General features: G+C 43.1%; 1 protein-coding gene across 2 annotated transcripts in view; it reads right to left on the bottom strand.

Annotated features, from left to right (window-relative positions):
- phrf1 (PHD and ring finger domains 1) overlaps positions 1-21,177 on the bottom strand; it is a 104,865-nt gene that overhangs the window by 44,621 nt on the left and 39,067 nt on the right. For both annotated transcript variants that reach the window (XR_015760141.1, XM_043705696.2), the window contains exons 7-10: positions 20,934-21,025; positions 7,419-7,600; positions 3,532-3,670; positions 23-156 (exon numbers count right to left, since the gene is read on the bottom strand). Coding sequence is in view for 1 of the 2 variants with exons in the window: in XM_043705696.2 (XP_043561631.2) it covers positions 23-156; positions 3,532-3,670; positions 7,419-7,600; positions 20,934-21,025 (547 nt within the window). In the remaining variant the exon portion in view is untranslated. The remainder of the gene's footprint in view (positions 1-22; positions 157-3,531; positions 3,671-7,418; positions 7,601-20,933; positions 21,026-21,177) is intronic.

The raw sequence follows: 21,177 nt of genomic DNA, 5'->3' as shown, positions 1-21,177 counted from the left end.
ACAACAATAATGAGGTTCTCACCGCCTTCTTCTTTCCCTTCCTTCTTTTCACTTTTCTCCTCCGTTTCCTTGCAGGTTTTCCAATGACCTTAGTTCCAGATGCCAGACTGGTTTTGCCAGAAAGTTTCTTTGTTCCAGCTTTTTTCCTCTTTTTACCTGGAAAGGCCACAGTAAGGTCACATCATAAGTCAGCACGTTCAAGCTCTGAATGATTACTGCAAGGTTAGAAACATAAAGTCTTAACACCAAATGTCATTCTGTGATCAGAAATGCAGTCAGGCCCATTTAAAATACTCCTATTCATACTCACCATGTGCCCTCTATAACCACCAAGAGCACCCCCATGTCCTGATCCCAATCCATATGTTATAAGGAAAAAGTAAAAGAATCTTTGCTTCACTGGTTAGAACAACAGTAAGAGAAGGCCTCCATGAAATATCTAATAGAGTAACATGATATACTTGTAAATAATAGCCTGATTAATGGCAAACAAAGTCATAGAAAATGCAGAACAGTAAATTATGCAAGAAAGAAACGTTTGGAACAATTTATAAATGGACTGACTCAATAGTTCCAAGCCCTTTTTAAATAGTTCAACATTGACTGGGACTCTCAGCTGTAGTATTCAGCTGAATAAGCCTTGGTAATTTGGTGCAGCACATCTGATTTCTGGTATCTTCTTCATCTAGTAGTCCCTCAAAATGAAGAGGATACTTGGCACAGAGTATAGCTGATGACAAGAACCTAGGCGAGGCTGGTACAATTGCAACAGTTAAGAGGCATTTGGATGGGTATATGAATAGGAAGGGTTTGGAGGGATATGGGCCGGGTGCTGGCAGGTGGGACTAGATTGGGTTGGGATATCTGGTCAGCATGGACGGGTTGGACCGAAGGGTCTGTTTCCATGCTGTACATCTCTATGACTCTATGATTGACAGAGTATACTTTAGAAAAGGAACCTAGGCAAAGGGATTTCTCAAGGAAGTATGGTGAAACTGGAGGGCCTCTAATACAATGTTGGAAGTATTATCGGTACGACAGATGAGCTGAGGATGTGGATTGACATGTGAAATTGTAATGTTGTTGCCCTCACATGGATGAGGGAGAGGCAGGAATGGCAACTCAACATTCTGGCGTACAGGATCTTCAGGTGGGAGGGTGTAAAAGAGATGGTGGTGTTGTATTTGTTATTCAAGGAGTCAATTGCTGCAGTAAGGAGGGACAATATTTTGAAATATCTACCTCCCCTTGAAAAGAAGAACCAGAAGTGACATCACCCACTTTAAGAAACCAAGACCTATAAATAGAGGGGCGGGACATACCGCCAGCGCTTCACTGGAGATTCTCATTGATGATGTTACCTAGCATGGTGACGAAAAGTCTGAAAACAAACCTTCAAGCTCAGTGAGCTAACGTATATACTTATCAACCTGAGCTACAAATCTTCTCAAAAATCGCTAAGATATGACAAATAAATCTGCGGATGACATGAAGATTGGCCAGGTGGTTGACAGTGAGGAAGATGACCTTAGGATACAAATGGATTAGTCAGATGAGTAGATCAGTGGCAGATAGAATATAACCCTAAGTGTGAGGTGATGGATTTTGGAAGAGGCAAGAAGGCAAGAAAGTACTTAATGAATGGCAGGAAACCTTGAGGAACAGAGGGATCTTGAGGTGCTAGGCAACCGATCCCTGACGACAGGAGAGATTAACACGATGGTTAAGGCGGTATACAAGACAATTGCCTCTATCATAATAGATACAGATTATAAGAGCAGGAATGGTATGTTGGAGATGTATGGGAGTTTACTTAAGTCAAAGTACAGTACTGTGAGGAATTCTGGATTCCGTACCAAAGGAAGGATATGATTGCACCAGAGGGGCAGCAGAGGAGATTCACCAGGGTGTTGCCGGGGATGCAGCATCTTAGCTACGAAGAGAGGTTGGATAAGTTCAGGTTGTTTTTTTTTTGAAGCAGAGAAGATTGGGGATCCTGATTGAGGAGCATGAGTAGAGTAGACAGAAACCAGTCGTTCTCCTTAGTTGAACAGTCAATACCTAGAGGGTACACTTTTAAGGTGAAAGGTGTGAAGTTTAGATGGGATTTAAGGAAAACCTTATTCAACCAGAGGATACTAGTGGTCTGGATACACTAACTGGGAGGATAGTTGAGACAAGAAATCTCACAACCTTTAAAAGATACTTGGCTGAGCACTTGAAGTGTGCTAAAATTGAAGTGTGCACGCCTAGTGCTGGAAAGTAGGACTTTCAGAATCACAAGAGTCATACAGCAGTTAAACAGATCCTTCAGGCCAACAATTCCAAGCTAATCATGTTCCCATGAGCTGCATTTGACCCATTATCCCCAAATCTTTCCTATTGATGTACTTATCCAAATGTCTTTTAAATGTTATAGCTGTATGTGTCTACCACTTCCTCTGGCAATTCATTCCACATATGAACCACTCAGTCTAAAAAAGTTGCCCCCGCCATGTCCTTTTTAAATCTTTTTCCTATAATCTTAAAAAATATGCTCCCTAGTTTTGAACTCCCACACGTTAAGGAAAAGATCCTGGCTAATCACTTTATCTATGCTCTCTATCATTTTATAAACCTCTACAAGGTCACACCTTAATCTTCATGCTCCAGTGAATAGGTGACAACTTATCATTATAACTCAAACTCTCCATTCCCAGCATCATCCTGGCGAATGTTTTCTGAATCCTTTCTCATTTAATAATATCCTTCCTATAGCAGGGCAACATGAACTGTACACAGTACTTCAGGGCTTGTGTAAATTTAGTGTATTTTTGCTGGTACAGACTCAATGGACTTTAGGGTCTCTTCTGAACTGTATGGTTCCATGATTCTTTAGTTGGGTTATATACTAGTAGCCTGTATCTGTGCTTTTCAGTACTAGTACTTGTACTGATACAACATTGAAACCAACTACAAGTATACAACGCAACTCTCTTCTTCCTATTAGCTCTCCAAACAAAGACCACCCCTTTTCCCACCTAAAATGGTTCTCCTTGTACATGAACTGTTACTTATATTTAGAGCATGGCAAAATTATTGCTTGCTTACTTTGTTTTAGTACTAGTACAAAGTAAGCAAGCAATAATTTTGCCATGCTCCAAGTATACATAACAGTAAATGTACAAGGAGAACCATTTTTGCTGGGAAAAAAGGACAGTCTTTGATTAGAGAACTAATAGGAAAGAGAGATGAGCAATGATGTGAAAGTTAATGGGAAAACAAGAAAGGTTTTAATGAGAGTTGATGAGAAAGGAAAAAGGGCTTTGATCAGAGTAATGAGAGAGGATAGGCTATGACACTAGAAAAATCAGGAGGGAAGTAAGGAGATTAGTGGCAGATTTTAAATTGGCTTTAATGGGGACATTAATGGAAAAGAAGCAAGTGTTTTGATAGGACAGTCAATGGTGGGAGGGAGATGGCAATATTTAGGTCTAGGAGCATGAGTTTTTACACCTGTTTTTTCAAATGTTTGAACCTAGTCACAATTACCTGATCTTTTCCTACGTTTCTTTGTGCTTTGAGCTCTTGGAGCGAGAGGCCGATGATACACAGCTGTATTTAAGCCTGCAACAACTGCTTCAATAGTTTCATCTAGTAGGCTTGCATTCATCAGATACGGTGGTACATGCTGCAGATAAAAACCAGTATGAGTTACATAACTAGCCTACGAACATATTTAAAGTCTCTTTTACTGCATTCTGGTAATTGCAAGTCAAGTTTCTCATTTTGTTTTATACAAAAAGAGAAATAGCTGGAAAAATTAATCAGATCTGGCAGCATCTGTGGAGAGAAAGTAGAGTTAACATTTTGGGTCCAGTGAACCTTCTTCAGAACCTTTCTCCACCAATTTCTGTTTTTGTTATAGATCACCAGCTCTTTAGCTTTTTTTTCCCTCAGCTTCTTTATGTTTGGCATGATACAAAATTGAAAAGTCTGTTGTTGGAAAAGCACAGCAGGTCAGGCAGCATCCAAGAAGCAGAACAATTGACATTTTGGGCATAGGCCCTTCATCAGGAATTTGGGGGGTGTTGGAGAAGGGGGCTGAGAGATAAATAGGAAGGTGGGGGTAAGGGGGTGGAAGGCAGCTGGGAATGTGATAGGTAGATGCAGATGGGGAGGGTGATAGTGATAGATCGGTGGGGAGGGTGGAGCTGATAGGTGGGAAGGAAGATGGACAGGTAGGACAGTTCAAGAGGGTGGTGTCGAGTTGGAGAATTGGATCTGGGAAGGTCCCTCCAACCACACTGCATCAATGTCGGCTTCGCCAGTTTCCTCATCTCCCCTTCCTCCTCACCTCATCCCAGATCCAACCCTCCAACTCGGCACCGCCATCTTGAACTGTCATACTTGTTCATCCTCCTTTCCAACTTTCAGCTCCACCCTCCCCACCGAACTATCACTATCACCCTCCCCATCTGCATTTACCTATCGCATTCCCAGCTACCTTTATGTCTCAGCTCCCGCCCCCCCCAGCACGTCAACTTTTCTGTTCCTCAGATGCTGCCTGACCTGCTGTGTTTTTCCAGCTCCAAACTTTTCAACTCTGATTTTTCCAGCATCTGCAGTCCTCACTTTCTCCCATGATACAAAATTGATTAAAAAATGAATCTTTGTTATAATAACCATGATCCCAGACACATATTGTAATCCCAATGGTTTTATGCTTAAAAACAGTGGTTAGAACCATGTAGTCCTTCCAATAATCCACTTCCAAACATGCTCAGACAGCAGTGTCAACAGGATGATCTATCTTGGCCTCCTACTGAGGTCACTAACATCACAGGTGCTAATCCTGAGCCAATTTAATCCATACCATGTAATAATAAGAAATAGTTGAAGGCATTAACCACAGTAAACGCTGGGGTCAGACAATATCCTGGCTGTTGTATGGAAGGTGCTCCAGAACTAACCATGCCCTGGCCAAGCTGTTCCATTACAGCTATAACATTGACATGCACCCAACAATGTGGAAAATTGCCCAGGTTCACAATAAGTAGGATAAATTCAAGCTTATTGATTTCCATTGGTCTACTCTCAATCAACAAAGTATTGAAAGTTGTCATCAACAATGTCAATAAATGTCACACACAGCAAAGACTTTTGCACTGATGCTTAGTTTGAGTTCCACCAGAGCAATGTGGCTCCAGATCTAACTACAGCTTTGGTGCAAACATGGTCAAAACAGCTGAACAGCAGATGCAAGGCAAGACCAACTGCCCAAGACCTCAAGGTAACATTTGGCCAAATGTGGCATTCAGGCCCCTACGAAAATGAGCCAATGAGAATTGGGGAAAACTCTCTACCAAACATCATATCTGGTAGAAAGGAAAATGGTTCTGCTTGCTTGAGACCAAGCAAGTATTCCTCAGGTTAGCATGTCAGGCTTAACCATTGTCAGCTGCCTCATCAATGACTTTCCCTCTATCATAAAAGGTGGGGATGATTGCTGATGAACGGAGGATGTTCAGTACATGGCTCCTCAGATGTGAAAGTGTACATCCATTTAGGACCCGGACAGCATTCAGGCTGGGATTGATAAGCAGCAAGTAGAATTCAAACCACTTAAGTGTCAGGGAATGACCATCTCCAACAGAGAGTCGACTCCATCCACCCAACACCACCAAACTGATATGCAACAGTGGGGAGTTAGTGAGAGTTGGAATATCAAGTCTGCTAAATGGCTTCCCAGCATTGACACATTAATATACCATGTGGTATCTGTGTCAATACTGAAATGGGGCGCAATCACATGATTAGTGTCTGAAGTACCTTGTTCAGTGTGGTCTCAGTACTTGTTCACAAGTGGATTAGGTTCAGTGGGGAAATTATCTATGTAATGAGACTGTCATATTGGAAGAAAATTCCTGAGCACTGAGCTGGCCAATTAGTCAGTGAAATCACAATTATTAATGTTAGCAGAGAAGTAAAGAACCAGGAATCACACTTGTGAGTAGCTCCTGGTACAAAACAGGAGCTACTCACAATTGTTTAACGAGGGTAGGATCATGAGTAGGGATGGGTGATGGATGTCACTGCAATGAACACATTTCAGCATTACTCACAAATAGAAGTCACTGACACAGACAAAACCAAGGACCGCTGTGTGAATCACTTCACTTAGTCAACTGAATCTAAACATGAAGGAGATAAACTGAAAACTCACTGCAATGCTAAGATGAGATTTTTGGGACACCTAAAATTCTAAGAACTGCCACTAAATCAAATAATTTATGAATATGACCAAAGAGATTACAACTACAAAGCCATAAATTAGTTTAAAAAGGCACCAATTACAAGAATCTCATTTCACAGTAGCAGTTGCAGTGAAACAATCAGTGCTCACTCATCATTATTCGTACAAAACTGACAGCAACTTCAGGAATCCACACAGGCAAAATAATGCAGAAAGCTAGAATTTTCTTTTAATGGAATGAGGGCATCACTGGCCAGATCAGCATTTACTGCCTATCTCTAATTGCCAAGAGGGTAGATAAGAGTCAACCACATTGCTATGTGTCTGGAGTCACATGTAAGCCAGACCAACTTCCTGCAGGACATTAAGGAATTTGATGCTAATGATTCTGTGCTTTTTCATAGGTCATGCAGCTGAAGTCGCCAGACTGCAACTGATTAGAAATTAGAAAGCTGACAAGAGATTTCCCAATAATGTTGCAATATTATTAATAACATTTAAAATTTACACTTTATTAAAGAAGTGAGACTGATTTTCTTAACGATTTGCAAATCGTAACTATTGATAAAGAACATAAGTGACTCTTGATTAGTGTAATGTCAACCATTTCTATATTGATAAAAAAAGTCCAATTTTTAATAAAGTTTGATTTTTCAGTTTCTAATATGAATGATCCAATCTTGAGTTCACTCTATACAATTTAATTAAAAATGAAAATCAATACATTTTACTTCACAATTTGCTGTCTGTGAGAGCATATTTATTGAACTTGAAGGTATTCATGCTGCTGTGTATTTAGACGATCTCCTCAACTTGGTGCAAGATTCAAACATTGGGAAGGATGAAAGACACCACAGAGATTACTAGATCTCCATAAGCATCTTACTTGGACACCCAAAGAAGTGCCTTGCTTTATCTCTAAACACAAAAATACACCTATTTCAAAACAATCCATCATTCCGCTAATATATCAGGACAAGAATTTCTAGGTTACAGGACAGTTAATATATTCTTGAGGCAAATACTTCTCAGCAGTGGCATAAGCCTGCAGGAGCTCAGATATGGACATATCCTAAGGTATATTTGAAACATCATTGCATAATGTCCACTGTGCTGTCTTGACTTTGTTTTGTACAGAGATAGTTGTGAATCACACGGCTTTATGTTCAGAAATTCAGCATACCTCAATTTGATGAGCACGGGTAATCCTGCTCCGGTTTACATTTTCCCGTACACGTTCACTTTGGCGAGTCCTTGCAATAGCACGAGTTCTTCTAGCAGAGGGACGTAACCGGGAAGTAGTGGGTTCTTGTGCTGCATCAGCAACGAGGAAGGCAACTTCTTCTTCATCAATCTCCTCAACCACTACAAACAGAGGCAAATGAGATCAGTTATTATTCTTATAACATCTTTTTTGACTACCTTTGCCCATTTGCTAGCTTCAGTACAAACTAAGAAAGAATCCAACTTACTGCTTCCATAACACAGTGCAATTAGCTGCTGACCTGAAAGGACCATTCCATTGCAAACATAATCTGGGTAAAAAGGTCCAAGAGTGATGATCAGACGGTTGGGCACCAAGTCAACAGCAACATATATATATTTGGCACCTTAAATTTAGTGAAAAGTCTTAGGTCTTCTAATTGAGAATAGAACATTACAACTAAGATATAAAAGTAAACTGTGCAACAGGTGACATGTGAATTAGACTAGATTAGATTAGATTATATTAGATTCACTACAGTGTGGAAACAGGCCCTACAGTCCAACAAGTCCACACCGACCCTCTGAAGACTAACCCACCCCCCTCTGACTAATGCACCTAACACTATAAACAATTTAGCATGGCCAATTCACCTAACCTGCACATCTTTGGATTGTGGGAGGAAACCGGAGCACCCAAAGGAAACCCACGCAGACACAGGGGGAATGTGCAAACTCCACAAAGCCAGTCGCCCAAGGCTGGAATCGAACCTGGAACCCTGGCGCTGTGAGGCAACAGTACTAACCACTGTGCCACCATGCTGGCCACTGAAGAGATACGTTAAAACAAATACAGGCACGTAGAACTGGAAGATTTCCCCTTAAAGAGAGAACCTCTCAACAGCTATAAAGAAGAAAAACTGAGACTGGAAGAGCAACAAGCAGGAAAATGAGTGATTTCACTTATCCCAGGCCTGGAGATGCAGCAGTAATTTGGCTGGATGGGGTATGGGAAGATTTCACTGAGAAAATGAAAGCAAGTGAGGAGGAAGTGAATGAGAGCCAGGCTACCAGGAAGTGGAGGATGGGTGGGGGGGTCATGGTGTAGTCAGGGAAGTTGGAAGGGGTAAGCAGTTGTAGCAGACCCTGGGATGACAGGGTGTGAGGAGTGTGGAGTCTGTAAAGGAGGGAGGGCAAGGTGTAAGTGAGTGGACGTGAGGACAATTGGGCTTGAGGTTGTGGTTGTATAGTGGAGCTGCAGGTTCAGGGGTTGCTGCATGATAGAAAATAGAACTGTACAATACAGGAATGAGCCCTTCGGTCCATGGTGTTGTGCTAAACGTGACACCAAATAAAACTAATCCCTTCTCTCTCTGCTTTTCTCAGCAGAGAGCGGCGCGAGCTGGGCGGAAGTGAGGTTGGAGCGCAGAGCTGGTCGGGAAGGTAAGTGATATATAAAGAACTTACCTCGACGCCAACAGTCTTTTCTCAGCAGAGAGCGGCGCGAGCTGGGCGGAAGTGAGGAAGGAGCGCAGAGCAGGTCGGGAAGGTAAGTGATATATAAAGAATTTACCTCGACGCCAACGGTCTTTTCTCAGCAGAGAGCGGCGCGAGCTGGGCGGAAGTGAGGTTGGAGCGCAGAGCTGGTCGGGAAGGTAAGTGATTGATATTTGAGTGGGTGTGTTCTAGTCCCCAGGCCCTACACAGTAGGGCCTCCCTCCCATCCTCCTCCTCTAACCAAACTTTAAAGTTCACAGGTAAGCTACTCAGTGTTCTCGCTTTGGAGACGAAGTGTAGAGTAATGGCAGCGCAGGCAGTGGAATGTTCCTCCAGCAGGATGTTTGAGGTAGGGGTGACCACCGATACTCCTGCCGACTTCATCTGCAGGAAATGCAGTCAGATCCTGCTCCTCACAGAACGAGTTAGGGAACTGGAACTGGAGTTGGATGAACTGAGGATTATTCGAGAGGCTGAGAAGGTGATAGATAGAAGCTACAGGGACATAGTTACGCCAGAGAACAGAGGTAGCTGGGTAACAGTTAGAGGTGGGAAGGGGAGGAAGCAGGCAGTGCAGGGATCCCCTGTGGTCATTCCCCTAAACAATAAGTATACCGCTTTGGATACTGGTGGGGGGGACAGCCTAGCAGGGGTAAGCTGCAGTGACCGGGTCTGTGGTGTGAGATCTGGCTCTGAGACTCAGAAGGGAAAGGGGGAGAGGAAGAGAGCGCTAGTTATAGGAGACTCTCTAGTTAGAGGGACGGACAGGCGGTTCTGTGGGCATGGGCGAGACTCTCGGATGGTTTGTTGCCTCCCGGGTGCCAGGGTCCGAGACGTCTCGGAACGTGTCTTCAGAATCCTTAAGGGGGAGGGTGTGCAGTCAGAAGTCGTGGTGCACATTGGCACCAACGACAGAGGTAGGAAGAGGGGTGGGGAGGTCATTCAAGAGCTCAGGGAGTTAGGCTGGAAGCTAAAAGCTAGGATGGACAGAGTCGTCATCTCTGGGTTGTTGCCGGTGCCACGTGACAGTGAGGCAAGGAACAGGGAGAGAGTGCAGTTGAACATGTGGCTGCAAGGATGGTGTAGGAGGGAGGGCTTCAGGTATTTGGACAATTGGACTGCATTCTGGGGAAGGTGGGACCTGTACAAGCAGGACGGGTTGCACCTGAACCAGAAGGGCACCAATATCCTGGGAGGTTGGTTTGCTAGCACTCTTCAGGGGGGTTTAAACTAATTTGGCAGGGGGATGGGATCCGGACTTGTAGTCCAGCAAGTAGGTTAGCTGTTTGTCAGGAAGTCCAAGAATGTAGGGAAGCTGTGAAGAAGGTAGCACTGACAGGGAATACTTGCAGACACAGAGATGGGTTCAAGTGCGTATACTTCAACGCAAGGAGTATCAGAAATAAGGTGGGTGAACTTAAGGCGTGGATCGGTACCTGGGACTACAATGTTGTGGCCATCACGGAAACGTGGATAGAAGAGGGACAGGAATGGTTGTTGGAGGTTCCTGGTTACAGATGTTTCAGTAGGATTGGGGGGGGTGGTAAAAAAGGAGGGGGGGTGGTGTTGCTAATTAGAAATGGTATAACGGCTGCAGAAAGGCAGTTCGAGGGGATCTGCCTTTAGAGGTAGTATGGGCTGAAGTCAGAAATAGGAAAGGTGCAGTCACCTTGTTGGGCCCCCCAATAGCAGCAGAGATGTGGAGAAACAGATTGGGAAACAGATTTTGGAAAGGTGCAGAAGCCACAGGGTAGTAGTCATGGGTGATTTCAACTTCCCAAACATTGATTGGAAGCTCTTTAGATCAAGTAGATTGGATGGGGCGGTGTTTGTGCTGTGTGTCCAGGAAGCTTTTCTAACTCAGTATGTAGACTGTCCGACCAGAGGGGAGGCTATTTTGGATTTGGTACTCGGTAATGAACCGGGACAAGTGATGGGCTTGTTAGTGGGTGAATATTTTGGTGATGGTGACCACAATTCTGTGACTTTCACCTTGGTTATGGAGAGAGATAGGTGCGTGCAACAGGGTAGGTTTTACAATTGGGGGAAGGGTAATTACGATGCTGTAAGACAGGATCTGAGGAGCATAAGTTGGGAGCATAGGCTGTCAGGGAAGGATGTCGTGGAAATGTGGAACTTTTTCAAGGAACAGATATGACATGTCCTTGATATGTATGTACCTGTCAGGCAGGAAAGAAATGGTCGTGTGAGGGAACCTTGGTTGACGAGGGAGGTTGAATGTCTTGTAAAGAGGAAGAAGGAGGCTTACATAAGGTTGAGGAAACAGGGTTCAGACAGAGCAGTGGAGGGATACAGGATAGCCAGCAGGGACCTGAAGAAAGGGGTTAGGAGGGCTAAGAGAGGGCATGAAAAATCTTTGGCGGATAGGATCAAGGATAACCCCAAGGCATTTTATGCGTATGTGAGAAACATGAGAATGACGAGAACGAGGGTAGGTCCGATCAAGGACAGTAGTGGGAGACTGTGTATTGAGTCGGAAGAGATAGGAGAGATCTTGAATGAGTACTTTTCTTCAGTATTTACAATGAGAGGGACCGTATTGTTGAAGAGGACAGTGTGAAACGGACTGGTAAGCTAGAGGAGATACTTGTTAGGAAGGAAGATATGTTGGACATTTTGAAAAACTTGAGGATAGACAAGTCCCCGGGCCTGATGGGATATATCCTAGGATTATGTGGGAAGCAAGAGAGGAAATTGCAGTACCGTTGGCAATGATCTTTTCGTCTTCACTGTCAACGGGGGTGGTACCAGGGGACTGGAGAGTGGCGAATGTTGTGCTCCTGTTCAAAAAAGGGAATAGGGATAACCCCGGGAATTACAGGCCAGTTAGTCTTACTTCGGTGGTAGGCAAAGTAATGGAAAGGGTACTGAGGGATAGGATTTATGAGTATCTGGAAAGGCACTGCTTGATAGGGACAGCCAGCATGGATTTGTGAAGGGTAGGTCTTGCCTTACAAGTCTGATTGAATTCTTTGAGGAGGTGACCAAGCATGTGGATGAGGGTAGAGCAGTGGATGTAGTATACATGGATTTTAGTAAGGCATTTGATAAGGTTCCCCATGGTAGGCTTATGCGGAAAGTCAGGAGGCATGGGATAGAGGACAATTTGGCCAATTGGATAGAAAACTGGCTAACCGGTCAAAGTCAGAGAGTGGTGGTAGATGGTAAATATTCAGTCTGGAGCCCAATTACAAGTGGAGTTCCGCAGGGATCAGTTCTGGGTCCTCTGCTGTTCGTAATTTTTATTAATGACTTGGATGAAGGAGTCGAAGGGTGGGTCAGTAAATTTGCAGATGATACGAAGATTGGTGGAGTTGTGTATAGCGAGGAGGGCTGATTTCGGCTGCAAAGGGACTTAGATATGATGCAGAGCTGGGCTGAGGAGTGGCAGATGGAGTTCAATCCTGCCAAGTGTGAGGTTGTCCATTTTGGAAAGACAAATAAGAATGCTGAATACAGGGTAAACGGTAGGGTTCTTAGTAAGGTGGAGGAACAGAGGGATCTTGGGGTCTATGTTCATAGATCTTTGAAAGTTGCCACTCAGGTGGATAGAGCTTGTAAGAAGGCCTATGGTGTATTAGCGTTCATTAGCAGAGGGATTGAATTCAAGAGTCGTGAAGTGATGTTGCAACTGTACAGGACTTTAGTTAGGCCACATTTGGAGTACTGTGTGCAGTTCTGGTCGCCTCACTTTAGGAAAGATGTGGAAGCTTTGGAGAGGGTGCAGAGAAGATTTACCAGGATGTTGCCTGGAATGGAGAATAGGTCGTACGAGGATAGGTTGAGCATGCTAGGCCTTTTCTCATTGGAACGGCGAAGGATGAGGGGTGACTTGATAGAGGTTTATAAGATGATCAGAGGAATAGATAGAGTAGACAGCCAGAAACTTTTTCCCCGGGTACAACAGAGTGTTACAAGGGGACATAAATTTAAGGTGAAGGGTGGAAGGTATAGGGGAGATGTCAGGGGTGGGTTCTTTACCCAGAGAGTGGTGGGGGCATGGAATGCGCTGCCTGTGGGAGTGGTAGAGTCAGAATCTTTGGTGACCTTTAAGCGGCAATAGGATAGGTACATGGATGGGTGCTTAAGCTAGGACAAATGTTCGGCACAACATCGTGGGCCGAAGGGCCTGTTCTGTGCTGTATTGTTCTATGTTCTATGTTCTGCCTGCCGTTGGTCCATATCACTCCATTCATAGAGTCATAGGTATGTACAGCACAGAAACTGACACTTCGTCCAACTTGTCCATGCCGATCAGATATCCCAACCCAATCTAGTCCCACCTGCCAACCCCCATGCCCATATCCCTCAAAACCCTACCTATTCATATACCCATCCAGATGCCTTTTAATGATGCAATTGTACCAGCCTCCACCACTTCCTCTGGCAGCTTATTCCATACACGTACCACCCTCTGGGTGAAAAAGTTGCCCCCTTAGGTCTCTTTTATATCTTTCCCCTCTCACCCTAAACCTAAGCCCTCTGATTCTTGACTCCCCGACCCCAGGGAAAAGACTTTGTCTATTTACCCTATCCATGCCCCTCATGATTTTGAAAACCTCTATAAGGTCACCACTCAGCCTCCAACACGCCAGGGAAAACGGCCCCAGCCTGTTCAGCCTCTCCCTATAGCTCAAATCCTCCAACCCTGACAACATCCTTGTAGATCTTTTCTGAACTCTTTCAAGTCTCACAACATCTCTCCCTTAGGAAGGAGACCAGAATTGCATGCAATATGCCAACAGTGGCCTAACCAATGTCCTGTATAGCTACAACATGACCTCCCAACTGTACTCAATACTCTGACCAACAAAAGAAAGCATACCAAATGCTTTCTTCACTATCCACCTACCTGAGACTCCACTCCATGCAATATTTACTCGCTTATCGAAAAGTCCCTTAAATGCACTACCATACCTGCCTCCACCACCACCCCGGCAGCATGTTTCAAACTCCTATCAATCTCTGTGTGAAAAAACTTGCCCCTCAAGTCTCCTTTGAACTTTCCTTCGCTCATCTTAGTATTAGGCATTTCAACTCTGGGGAAAAAGATTCTGACTGTCACCCCCATCTATTCATCTCTCAATGTTATAGACTTTTAACAAGTCTCCTCTCAGCTTCCACTGCTCCAGAGAAAACAACCTGAGTTTTTCTAGCCTCTCCTTGTAGCTCAACCGTCTAAGCCAGTCAGCATCTCTGGTAAGTTTCTTCTGCACCCTCTCCAAAGCCTCCACATCATTCCTGTAAAGTGGAGCAATAGAGCAGATGTGCAGGGGGAATGGGAATGGGTTTAAGGGAATAAGTGCACAGTGGAGCAGATATATGGAACAGCGAGATTGAGCCAGACACACACCACCTCTCGTCATCTTTCACTATCCCCAACAATTTCTGTACATAATACAGTGGGAGAGGAGGAAAACACAAGGTAAAAGGCAACTGCCTCCAATTCCCACTTTTGTTTGAATTCTTCAATTGAGGCCATATGGGTAAAACCTGAAAACGAAAAAGCAAGCCATTGAGTGACTGGAGGTGTACTTTGACCCCCAAACAGTCAGGGTGACGTAAGCCAGCATTTACAAAGTCCACAAAATAGGGGGCAGGGCTGGATCTAATTTGGGGAACAAAGCTGAGTAAGTGATAGAAGTGCCACGGGGGAAGTGTTTCAGTGATAGTGACCATAACTCTGTACGGTTTATGGACAAGGGCAAGATAGCACCAGAAGTAAAGGTTCTGAACTGGGGGGGGGGGGGAGAGACCAATCTTAACTTAATAAGACAGGATCTAACCAAAGTGGACCAGGAGAGTTACTGGTAGGAAAGTCTACATGAGAACAATGGGAGCAATTCTAAAAGGAAACAGTAAGAGTGCAGGCCCAATATTTTCCTGCAAAGATAAAGGAGGAGCAAACATGTTCTGGAACCCTGGATGTTGAAGACAGTTCAGGACTGAACAAAGGAACATACGTGAGTCTTATGGTGGATATCAAGGGCCGAAAACAGCAGAAGCCCCAGAGCAGTATTGAAAATGCAGAGGGATACTTAGAAAATAAATTAGGGGAGCAAAGACAGGCATGGCAAAAAACACAAGTGGGTAAAATACAGTAACAGATATTTCAAAAGCATTTTTAAAAGTAGTTTAGAGGCAAGAGGATAACCACTCAGAAAATAGACCAATTATAAGACAAGATGGTGATATGTGTGGAGCCAGAACACATATGCAAGGTTTCAAATGATTACTTTTATCTGTATGCAATATAAAGATAAACAATATAGGTACAATACCGGGGAGGGTGACTGTGATAAAAATAAACAATTTAGTATTAGAAGAGATAAATTCCTAGGCACAAATGAGATGTATGCTAGGCTATGGTGGGATGCAACAGAGAAGATTGCAAGGGCCTTGAAATTAATTTTCCAGTCATCTCTGGACAAAAGAGAGGTACCAGATGATTGAAGATAGTTAATGTAGTACCATTATTCTAGAAGGGCAGTCGGGGTAAACAAGGGAACTATAAGCCAGGGAGTCTAACATCACTGGTAGGGAAACTTTGGGAAAATTCTAAGGGACAAAATTTATCTTCACTCGGAGAGACAGGGATCGAACAAGGTGACTCAACATAGCTTTGTTAGGGGGAAAATAGTGTTTCACAAATTTGATTACATGTAATCTACATGGACTTCAGTGAGACTTCAGACAAGGTCTCACATAGGTGACTGATCAAGGTGTGAGCACTTGAGATCCAAGACAATTTGACAAATTGTTTCCAAAACTGGTTCAGTGGCAGGTACAGAGGGCAACATTTAAAGGTACTTTTTGCGACTGGAAACAGGTGTCCAGTGGCACCTGAAGAAGGGTTCATGCCCGAAACGTCGATTCTCCTGCTCCTTGGATGCTGCTTGACCTGCTGCGCTTTTCCAGCAACACATTTTCAGCTCCAGTGGCATTCCACAGGGTTCCAGACTGCTTCAATTTTTGCTATGTACAAGTTCTCAAATTAAGGAAAAATGAATGATATAGTAAATAGTGAGGAAGAAAGCTTTAGACTACAGAAAGATGTTGACAGCCTATCAGGTGGCAGAACTGTGACAGATGGAAGTTTAAAAGTGTGGAGAAATGAATTTTGGTTGGACTGACAATGTAAAACCTGGTGTTGTGTGATTTTTAACTTGGTACACCCCAGTCTAACACCGGCATCTCCATATCATGGCATACATTAAAAAGGTGTTTCCAACAGTGACCACGTCTTTTGTTTACAAAAATTAAAAATGAACTCAGCTTACTGAAATGCTGCCTAGAACAGTCCTGGACATCGATGGGAGCCCAGGCACCATCTCCAAATGACTGACCACGCGCCCTCTCTCTCTCCTGACACTTTCCCAGTAGTTCTCCACTGGGGTGTACCCTAAATCCCCCTACCTCAGATAATCTCGCCAACATTGTCCTGTACAGAGCAAAGATGGAACTTCTCAAAATGGTGCAGTAAAAAGTGGTGTGGATGGTCTGTGTGTGTGTGTGTGTGTGTGTGTGGTGTAGATAGTGTGCGTGAGTGTGGCATGCATGTACGTGTACGCGCTCACGGGACATGTGCACGTGTGCTACTTTGCAACTCACCCCCCAAAGGCAGCAGCAGTCTTGCTGTTGGTATCCAGTCCAGCTGCCCTGAGGCGGGGGGAAATGGATGGTGGGGCTGATGGTGGACAGAGACCCAGGTAAGCGGTAAGCCAGGTCAGAGAAGGGGCGGGGGTGCGGATTGAGGCGGGGGGGGTGTGGGAAGAGAAAAGCCTTCAGCAATGCTGCAGGTCCCTTACACACAAGTGTGTGTCTGCTCAGAAACAAACCCCGAGACAGAGTGGGAGCAAGGCAGGCAGAATGAGGAAAAAGGAAACTTCATAAAACTCCAAGCCCAAGAGGAGAGACATTAAATCAATTAACCAAATAATGAATTATCCAAACAAAATACTGCCCGCCCTTCTCACTCGGATAATTGAGGTTCCTCTGTATTGAGGATCAGTGGGACCTTGGTGTACATATCCACAGATACTTGAAGGAAACATGACATGTGGATTGGGTGGTTAAGGCAGCATATAAGATGCATGCCTTTATTGAGTGAGATATAGCATATAAGAGCAGGGAGATTATGATGGAGCTGTGTAGGATGTTGCTTAGGCTACAGCTGGAGTATCCTTTGTAGTGCTGGTTACCACATTATAAGGAGGATGTAACTGCGATAGAAAGGGTGCAGTGGAGATTTGCCAGCATGTTGCCAGTTACGAAATGAGACTAGACAAGCTAGGGTTGTTTTCCTTAGAGCAGAGAAGGTCGAGAGGTGACCTGATTAAGGTCTACAAAATAATGAAGAGCATAGACCTAAGGAGTGGGACAAAAGGTTTTTGAGGAGTTAAGGAGAATTTCTTTCCCCCAACAATGATGAATTTGAAAGGGTGGCAGAGGCAGGAACCATCAAAACATTTTAGTAGTATTTAGATGAGCACTGGATTTGCCATAGTATAGAAGACTCTACAGGTCAAATGCTGAGAAATGGGATATGTAGATAAATGCTTGATGGCCCATCATATCCATGCTGGTCAAAAAGCCACTTATCATTATGTAATAGTCTATGTCGCTATGACACTTCCAGGCAGTTCATTCCAGACCTGAACCACTGTAATAAAAGTCATTTTCACATGTTAGATGTTCTCTATTTTCAAACCACTTTAAATCTGTGACTCCTCATTCTCAATACTTTTACAAGCCAGAACAGATTCTCAAAATCTACTCAAAGCAGACCTCTCATGATTTTGAAAACTTCTATCAGATCTCCTCATGGCCTTCTCTTCTCCAAAGTGAACCGTCCCAATTTTTTCAAGCTCAATCCTCACAAGTGAAGTTTCCCATCCTTGGAATCATGCTGGGAAATCTCTTCTGCATTCTTTCCAATGAACTAACATCCTTCATACAATGTCCAGCTGAGGCTAAGCAAGCGTTTTGTACAAGTTAAACATAATCTCCTTGGTTTTGTACTTAATGCCCAGATAAATAAAATTTGCTTTAGTAAACGATGACTCCATCTGCCCTGCCACCTTCAGAGGACTGTACACATTTACACCCAGGTTCCTCAACCCTTGCGACCCCCTTAGAGTTGTACTTCCTATTTTATATTGTCTGGCCATGTTCTTCCTACCAAAATGCATCACCTCACACTTCTCTGAACTGAACCTTACCTGTCACCTACAGCCCACTCCAACTTGTCCTTTTGGAGTCCTACACTGCTATCCTCAAAATCTACAATGTTTCCAAATCTCCAGTAGCAGAATTTGAAACTATCTCCTGCACATCAAGATCTAGATCATTAATATGTATCAGGTTTAGCAAGGGTCCCAACACCATTCCATGGGGAACTACACCACCGATCTTCCTCCTTCTAGTTTGAAAAATATCTATTGATGACAATTCTCCATTCCCTGTTACTCAGTCAATTTTGCATCCACTGTACCACTTATTCCACAAGCTTTCTGTTATATGGCACGACATCAACCACCTTTTTAAAATCCATGTAAACCAGCATTTGCCACATTCGCCTTTTCCATTACCCCTTCAAAACAAAACTCCAGCAATTAAGTCAAATACAATTTCCCTTGCAGAAATAAAAGCTGGCTTGCACTTAACAGCCCACATTTCCTCACGTGACTGAATTTAAACTTAGTGGTCTGAAATTGCTGGGCATTTCTTTACTCCTTTGCAGAACAAGAGTACATGATTACATTTCTCTAACCTTCTGACATCTCCAGATTTAAATGAAGGACTGAATGCTTATATCTAGTACCCTCGCAATTTCTACTCACTTACTTCAATATCATTGGAAGAATCTCATCAATCGAGAACTCTGGCTTGAGTAGCATCTACTTTGTTGGTAAAGTCAAATGGAAAGTATTCATTTAGTACCTCAGCCATGCTTCTTCCCACCATATGCAATCCATCTGGTTTAATTCCTAATCAGTCCTACTCCTCTTTTTGCCAGTCTTTACAATTTGTATACTAATAAAAGGTATTGGGATTCCCTTTTATATTTGCCACTAGTCTTTTCTCAATCTATATTTGTTTACATTTGTAAATACATTTAAAAACCTGTGTGTATGACAGATTAAGCTTGCATTCCCCGGAGTATGGAAGATTTAAAAATCATTTAATTCATTTGGGATCTGATAGAATTTTTCAAACTCATGTTGGTTTGGATTGAGTAGATGGGGAAAAGATTAAACTTTAGATTAGACTGGACTCCCTGTGTGGAAACAGGCCCCCCGGCCCAACCAGTCCACACCGACCCTCCGAAGAGCAACCCACCCAGATCCATTTCCCTCTGACTAATGCACCCAACAAAAAATTTAAAAACTGTTCCCACTTGTACAAGGGTACAGAACCAGAGGGCAGATTTAAGATGATATGAAAAAGAAGCAAATGTGATTTGAAATAAAAAAAACTTTTCATACAGGAGTCATTTGGGACTGGAATGCACTGCCTGGAAGTGCAGTGACAGCAGGTTCAATTGAGGCATTCAAGAGCATTTTGGAAGTTTATTTTTAAAAAAAGTTGTGCAAGGACATGGGGAATATACAGGAGAATGGCATAATGTAAGTCTGAACACCCATTTAGAGAGTTGGTGTCAATATGATGGGCCAAATGGCTCCCTTCTGTGCAATAACACTTCCATGATTTTACCAGTTGTTTTAATAGATTAGATTTGATAATAGTAGATAGACAGGAGTTGGGAAATTAGAATAAGGATATAATCTTAAATAACACTGACAACCAATTTAGATTGTCAGGCAGGATTGCAATGTGGTGCACTTGCAAGTACTGGAAGTTATATATATTTAAATAGATGGCCTTGTTCTTTGCAGACCAAAAGAACATGCACATACACTGGCACCTGTTTCAATTCAACAAAATAAGTGACAGTACTTTCGCTCATTTCTCAGGGCAATGTCCTGAGAGTCAACCAAATAGCTTAAAATTTAAATAAAGTCTGGCTTTAAACTGTTAATCATCATTAATTGATGCATTCTCCATGGCATGTCTCTAACAATCAGTGTCCCACTAGACCAGCCAATCATCACCCCCATCTAACCCAGGATAAATATTGATTTTCTACTTGAATGGTTCTCTTGTAAACTTTCCTGATGAGTGCAAGACAAAAAACTTTGACAGAATGTGTCACAATCATAAAATAACAGCCAAGCCATTTTATCGCAAACAGGGATCACTCCTTCATCCAAACAGTAATGGGAATATACAAGTAATCCTATAGGAAGCAGTTCAGGTTGGAGGGACCAAACATTTCATGACCAAGAGTGATAAAAGGAGACAAGGTATTGATCAACCATGACTGAATAGTGCAATATGACCAATGGCTGAATGTCTTTTCCACACTGGGGCAAATAGATTAAATCTTCAGATGATCGCTGCTGACACCAGTCGCATAAACACTATATAAATATAGACTTATATACGGCCCAGGAATTGCCGACACAATAATTGCCACTTCTATCCTCAACTTCAAACAGTTTATCCCATAGACCTGCCAGCTGCCTGCAGCTTAACTAACTGTCCTGGTAGCGTGAAATTTTGCTGCCAGAAATTGATAGTGCTCACCCCTTCAATAGCTCACGTGTCAGGATCTGCCACCTCTAGCCTCCTCTGCGACTACCTACCCATCCTTAAAAGGATGTGACCACTGAATTCCACTGACAACCATTCATTACAGCCTCTACTGACCACCGAGCTACTCTCTTTCTCAGTCACGAGTCTGCTGCCAATACAATGATGAGGCCTAAATTCCCAGACTCTTAGGTTGCCAGTCTAGCATTATAACCAATCAAATCCTATATTCTCGAAACACATCACAATTCAGCAAACAAGTTTAAAATATTTAAAGACACATCTTCACCTAAATATAAATCGTATAAATCAAATTATTTACCAGCTGTAGGATTGTTAGCAGCACACTCTGGGCAAAACCATTCTTCTACTGGAACAGTATTAAGGGCAGGGGTAAGACAGTCCAAGTGGTATCTAAAAAAAGGAAACAATTTGAATCATCAAAAAATATTATGAATAAAAAAGTTAAAATAAAGCATGCAAAATTTTAACCAAGTAACATTGAACCATCCAATGCTTGCCAGCAAACCTGTAATTGCAAATACGGAGCTGAGAGATGCTGCTTC

The sequence above is a fragment of the Chiloscyllium plagiosum genome, unplaced genomic scaffold, assembly GCF_037043375.1.
Source record: "Chiloscyllium plagiosum isolate Xiang-an unplaced genomic scaffold, Cpla_swu_hap1 HiC_scaffold_18, whole genome shotgun sequence".
Classification (NCBI taxonomy): domain Eukaryota; kingdom Metazoa; phylum Chordata; class Chondrichthyes; order Orectolobiformes; family Hemiscylliidae; genus Chiloscyllium; species Chiloscyllium plagiosum.
The sequence above is the reverse complement of the archived record's forward strand: the minus strand, read 5'-3'. Positions and strand labels throughout refer to the sequence as shown.